The sequence below is a fragment of the Haliaeetus leucocephalus genome, unplaced genomic scaffold (genome assembly GCF_000737465.1).
Source record: "Haliaeetus leucocephalus isolate CR32 unplaced genomic scaffold, Haliaeetus_leucocephalus-4.0 Scaffold1, whole genome shotgun sequence".
Lineage (NCBI taxonomy): Eukaryota > Metazoa > Chordata > Aves > Accipitriformes > Accipitridae > Haliaeetus > Haliaeetus leucocephalus.
Window position 1 is genome coordinate 17,023,635 of NW_010972437.1, and position 6,058 is coordinate 17,029,692.

At 69.1% G+C, this 6,058-nt stretch overlaps 1 protein-coding gene across 1 annotated transcript in view; it reads right to left on the reverse strand.

Annotated features, from left to right (window-relative positions):
- Positions 1-621: 621 nt before the first annotated feature.
- ASIC4 (acid-sensing (proton-gated) ion channel family member 4) overlaps positions 622-6,058 on the reverse strand; it is a 27,653-nt gene continuing 22,216 nt past the window's right edge. Inside the window, exons 2-10 of the mRNA XM_010567909.1 lie at positions 3,609-3,753; positions 3,280-3,407; positions 3,029-3,188; positions 2,563-2,619; positions 2,310-2,463; positions 1,836-1,927; positions 1,438-1,517; positions 992-1,096; positions 622-741 (exon numbers count right to left, since the gene is read on the reverse strand). Coding sequence (XP_010566211.1) covers positions 622-741; positions 992-1,096; positions 1,438-1,517; positions 1,836-1,927; positions 2,310-2,463; positions 2,563-2,619; positions 3,029-3,188; positions 3,280-3,407; positions 3,609-3,753 — 1,041 coding nt within the window. The remainder of the gene's footprint in view (positions 742-991; positions 1,097-1,437; positions 1,518-1,835; positions 1,928-2,309; positions 2,464-2,562; positions 2,620-3,028; positions 3,189-3,279; positions 3,408-3,608; positions 3,754-6,058) is intronic.

Consider the following 6,058-nt stretch of genomic DNA (forward strand, 5'->3'; position numbering starts at 1 on the left):
GGGTCAGGGTGGTGCCATGCAGGTGTGGCTGCAGGTGGGGTGTCCCTGGGCTGGCCGGGGGGGCCGTGCTGCTCAGAGGGGTGCCCTGCAATGCTGCCCTGCCCTGCAGCAGGAAGGTGGGAGGGTGGTTGTCCCTGGGCTGGGGTGGGGGGAGCTGTTCCAGGAACGTGTCTCCCGGGGCGGGGGGGACCGTGCAGGGCAGAGACCCTCACCCAGGAGGGGTCAGCAGGGGAGGGCTTGGAGGGGCTCACGGGAACCCCAGCTTACCCCCAGCATGCTCTGCATTGCCAGGATGGCTCTGCCCCGCACCCCGCTGCTCCCCCGAACCCCCCGGCGTGCCCGTGCCCCTCCACGCCGTGTGCTTGAGACGGGGCTGAGCCCGCGTGCTGGGGGCAAGTGGAAAGGACGGGCAAAAGGGCTGGGGGGGCCGCTCCGGTGCCGGTGCCGGTGCCGAGGCAGCTCCGGCGGCATCCCCGGGGGCAAACGGCCCGGCCGGTCCTGGCAGTGGGGTGGGGGAGGCGGGGGCCTGTGCCCACCGTGCCCGGTGCTGCGGTCCCTCTCCATGCGGACGGCGGGGAGGGGAGTGGCGGGGGGCTGCCCCCCCCCCAGTCCCGAGCTGGCCTAGCAGGCGAAGTCCTCGAAGACGCCCTGGTGAGGGTAGTGGTGGCGGTGGTGGTGGTTGGGCAGGATGCCCGCGTTGTAGGTGCCCTCCACGTGCCGGCCCAGCGTTTCACAGGGGCTCTGTGGGGATGGCAGTCAGGGGGGTGGGTGCAGGCCCCATGCACCCTGTCCCCCCCGCCCAGCACAGCCCATCCCCAGGAGCCCCCCCCGGGGGCACCCAGCTGCCTGCCACCCAGCCTTGAGGGCACCAAATGCAGAGCTGTGCTGTCCCTCGCTCTTGGGACGATGCCCCTTTCCCCAGGGGCAGGGGCGGACGCTGCCCAAGCCCTGTCCTCGCAGCCCCCTGGGCTGCCCACCCCCACGGGGGTACCTGGTCCTTGAGCTCCTCCAGTCCCAGCGTGGCGATGCTGCCCGAGGGCTTCTTCAGGGGTGGCTTGGAGCGGCGCAGGACCCGGCTCACCCTGTCCCGGATCACCTGGGGGCAGATGGGGGGTCAGCCCCGGATCCACACACAGGCAGCACTCCGTGTGTGGGCACCCCAGTCTGCATGGACCTGCTGCCCGCTCCCCTGCCTGCCAGGGGGGACAGGGCTGACAATGGGGACAGAACCTCTGCCCACCACCCTCAGGTCACCAAGGGATGCTGGGGGCACCTGTCCTCCCCCCACTGCGTCCTGCTGGGTGTTCTCCAATTTGGGGGGCTATAATAGCCCTCTGGGGTGGCCATGCATGGCACTCCCTCCCCAGGAAGCCTGACCCCCACTCTGCACCTCGCCTGGTCCCACAGCCGAGACACAGCCCTGAAGGCTGAGCGCACCTCGTAGACATAGTCCAGGATCTCCAGGATGGTGAGGATGCTGGCACCGATGAACAGGCCCATCTGGCCCCCAATGTCCCCTGGGGAAGAAGAGGGGGAGATGGTCACCGGGAGATGCTGTGCAGCCTGCTGGGAGCCTTGGGTGGGCCAGCGGGACTGCAGGCAGTGCCAGGGCTGCCAGACAGAGCGGGACAGCGTGGTCACAGGGGCAGGGGTGGCAAGATGGAGGGAGCAGGGGACATGCGGGACAGGGGACGGCCAGCAGCATGCCACCCTTCAGCCAGTGTGTGGCCGGCTCCTGCCCTGTGTGGTCCCTCCCCGACCAGCCCCATGTCCTCCTGGGGCTGGGACCCAGAGCTCTGCGCCTCAGGGTCCCATGGGAAGGTGGGGGGAGTCACCGAGAAGCCCAGCAATGTCGTAGGCTTTCTTCTGCTCAATGGCCTCGTAGTTGAGCGCCTCGAAGAAGATATCCAGCACCAGGAAGTTCTCCCTGTGGGGACACCATAGTGCTCAGCAAGGAGGCCTGGTCACTGACCCTTCCACCCCCACTGCCCCCCAAACCTCCCCTGTCCCCCAGCCCTCCAGCTCCCAAGTGCTCCCAGGGCCCTTGTGAGATATTCAGGCTGGTGCGGTGGGGACACAGAAGGGGCATGTCCCAGGCCAGGAGGGACTGTGGGGTGGGGAGATGCCGACAGGAGGGCTGGGAGGACACGGATGGGTCAGGGAGGTGCTCTAGTGGCAGCCACCCCTAAGCAGAGGATGCTGCAGGGACCGTCCGTGCCAGGACCTGCTCCTGACACGCTGCCAGGAGTGGGGTGGGGGTTCCCCAGGTCCCCAGCCCCCTGCTCACCCCCCCGGCACCAGCAACTCACCGGATGTAGGTCTCGTTCTTGTTGTACTTGCGGGCGAGGTAGCGTGCCGAGCCCTTGTTGGGGATGCGCACCATGGAGATCTCCTTGCCGTAGCGAGTCAGGTTGCATGGCGTGGGGCAGCTGCAGCGCTCCTGGCTGTCCTCCACCGCCGTGTCTGGGGGCACGCACCCGTCAGCATGGCTGCACTCCCTCCCGGCCCCCTCTCCGGGGGCAGCCGGCTGGCTCCCAGCCTCCTGCCCGCCACCGCACCTACCCAGCGTGTGGTCAGCACACTCGATGTACACGTTGGGGGAGCAGATGGACTCGTTGCCTGCGGAGAAGCAGCTGGTCGGGGGGGTGGGAATCTGGCCCGCTTCTGCCCCCCACCCTTGACTCACTCCCCTAAAGGCAATGGGGCAGGGGTGGCCCCTGGGTGCGGAGGGGATGGGGACGGGTGGCCCTCGGCTGCAGGTTGGCTGGGGCAGGGGTGGCCCCTGGGTACAAGGCGGACAGGGGAGAGGCTGGCCTGGGGTGTAAGGAGTGTAGGACAGGGACTGACCCAGCATGCGGAGAGGATGGGGTGGTCCCTGGGTGGAGCGGGATGGGGCAGGGGGGCCCCTTGGGCGCAGAGGGATGGGGTGGGGGTGGTCCTTGGGTGCAGGCTGGAGGGGGCCAGGGCACCCCCGTGCAGGACCATCGGGGCAGCGGGGTGCCCCCATGCCATCACACACACCCCTCACCTGGCATGTGGACCATGCGGCAGTGGCAGCTCCGCACCACGGCCTCCTTCTCGCACTGCAGGCGGCAGGCAGCAATGCTGTAGGTGTCGTAGCCAGGCAGCATCTGCTCCCCCTGCACGCTGGCCCGGCAGTTCCCCCATGGCTGTGGCAGGTAGGTGAGCTGCCAGGGCGAGAGGGGCATCGCTGCAGGGCCGTGCCGGGCTAGGTGCCCGCGGGCACCTCCCCAGGGGCTGTGGGGCATCCTGCCTTACCCGCTGCTCCTGGCAGGACACGAAGGTCTGGAAGCCGGGTGAGACACCAAAGCCCAGCTGATGGATGTAGGGCGGCTCATCCTGGCTGTGGATCTGGACCCTGATGCCAGCTTCAAATGACGTCTCGTCTGTGGGAGAAGGTCACGGGGGCTGCACGCCTGCCCATGGGGACAGCCCTCAGCCTTGCCCCTGTACCCAACCACGAGCTGCACCCTGGAGCCCAGCACCCCTCCAGTGCCCCGCTTACGCCATAGCCCACCTCAGGGTGCCCTGTTTGCCCAGCAACCCTCCCTCCCAGCATCCCTCGCCCGTAGCACGGCCCCACTCACTGGTCTCTCTCCAGATGGGCAGGTACTCTTCCTGCTGGATGTCCAGCATGATCTCCAGCCCGTTGCCCATGCCACCCTGGCGGGTCACCCGCGGGTTCCTCCGGTCCCCATTGAAGGTGTAGCACTTACCATAGCGTGTGTAGACCTGGGGATGGAGAAGAGGGGGGTGAGGGAGCAGGCAGGGATCTGGCAGGGCATTCTGCAAGCAGGATGAGGTCCAGGGACCCCTCTCCAATCCCACGGAGGCACTGCGGGGGGGAAACAGTCTCACGTGGCCCTTGGAAGGGCTCATCTAAGCCTCCCACACACACAGCGCCACACCTCCACCCTCGCTGTGGGGGGTGAGGCATCGCTCCCAGCGCTCATAGGGCAGCCCAGCTGTCCGGCCCCTGCCAGGTGGGGACTCACGGGGGCAAAGTGCTGGGGGCCACAGCGCTCTCCCTGAAAGCGGCACTCCACCAGCATGTCCTCGATCTGGTGGCCCAGGCGGTGAAAGAAGCTCTGCATGGTGTGCTCGGAGTGGCGGGGCGGCAAGAAGCGCGAATAGTTGGCAAGACGCGTCAGCCACGCGCGCCGGTCCTCCCCCAGCACGGCCAGCATCTCGGGCACCAGCGAGCGGTTCTCCTGGGCCAGCCCCAGCCACTGCCCCACCGAGTAGAGGTCGGGCCTGGTGAGGTGCAGGAAGCGTGCCCGGTTGGGGTTGCAGAGGGTGACGGCCGGGAAGCGGAGCTGGGAGGCCCAGGCGAGGCGTGCACGAGTGTGCACGGGGTGCGAGAGAAGGTGGTGCAGGCGGTCAGTGGCGCCGGTGGCCAGCAGCCCGGCGGAGGCCAGGAAGGCCAGGCTCCAGAGCAGGCGGCGCAGGCGGGACTGCGGCCGGGTGCACATGTAGTGCAGCCCGGGGATCCTGGTGGCTCGCAGGATGCCAACGGTGAGCTGGGCAGCGCCGCCGTCCCGAGCCACCGCCAGGGCTTCCCTGTCCTGGCAGCAGGCAAGGGGCAGCGGCATGGCTGCAGGCAGGGTGGCTCCTCTGGGAAGTGGGGTGCAGGCTGCCCGCGAGGCTGCCCGGGGTCCCCGGTCCCTTCCAGGGAGCTCTTCCTCCTGGGAGGCTTTTGCTCTGCGCCTTCCTGGAGGCGAGCGTGGCAGGCGCCTTCCCGAGCTGCTCCGGTGACGGGCAAGGGGAGGGAGAGGAGGGGGCTGCTGCAAACACACGCCTTCCCCTAACCTCCATTCGTGAATGGAAAATTCCTCCCCGAGCCAGGCTGGGACGGGGGGGGGGGGGTTGCGTTACCCCAGGCAGGGTGAACTAGCAGCCCCCAGTGCCCCAGCATGGTGGGCACCAGTGTCCAGAGGGTGATGTCCTGTCCCAGCCACCCTGTGTGAGCCCCATGCCCAGGGATGCTGGACCCCAGCTCGTCCCCTGCCCTGGCACTGCAGTCCCCGCTGGGTCCCTGCCTGGACCCTCTGGGTCCCCAACCATGGATGCTCTGGGGCTGGGGGCCCTGCCCCACAGACGCAGGACAGTGCCAGGCCTGGGAGGCAATTGCCTCCTGCCAGCGCTGCTCGGGACCATGCGTGTATCTTGGTCCCCAATGCCACATCCCGGTATCCCCCACCCTGGAGCTGGGGAGCCCAGTGGATCTGGACCCTGTGAGGTGGGAGAAGCGGGGCCATGGGGCAGGAGGAATGGAGCCGTGGGGCAGGAGGCTGCGTGGGAGCCCACCTGAGCCCGGCGGGTGCTTTGAAGTGACGGGCGAGGCTGTGATCAGAGCGTGGCGGCGGCGGGGGGGTGTCTCTGCACCAGGCTGTCAGCGCGGCTGGCGGGGACCCGACAGCCTGTCAGGGTGCCTTCAAAGCTCAGCACCACGCTCCCCGGCAGCCTCTCATCTCCTGCTGCTGCCACTCCCAGGCACCCGCCGTCGTCGGCACCAGCCCCACCGAGGCACGGGCTGGCCCCGGGGGTCCTGCAGCCCCAGGACCAGCCAGGGCCACTGTGCCCCCGGTGAAGGGCAGCATCCCTGCTGCTCCAGGGCAGCTGGGGCAGGAGGAGGGTGGCGGTGAAAGGGGGGACCAGAAAGAGGGGAGCTGCCGCTCGCCTCGGTGGTGACTCCTAGCACCATCCATGCTGCCGGCCCTGCCGCCTGAGCAAGGCATGACTGTAGCCATCCCGGGGACCCGGCCAGGATCCAAGCTGGCAGCTTGGCGACAGGCACGGGAGGACGCCGGGCAGGTCAGGAACGAGGGGGCTTGGCCTCGACGGGCGCCGAGGGAGGTGAGCGGAGGCAGTGGGCGGCATCTCCGGTGCCCAGGGGCGGCAGGGCGCTTCCCTCCCGCCCCGCCTCCGTCGCACTCCCTGCCCCGCAGCGGGGCGAAGCGCAGCCCAAAGGCGCCCGCGGTGCCAGCTCTGGCCCTCACCGGCCCCGGCCGGGGCCAGCCCTCGGCTCCCGGCAGCC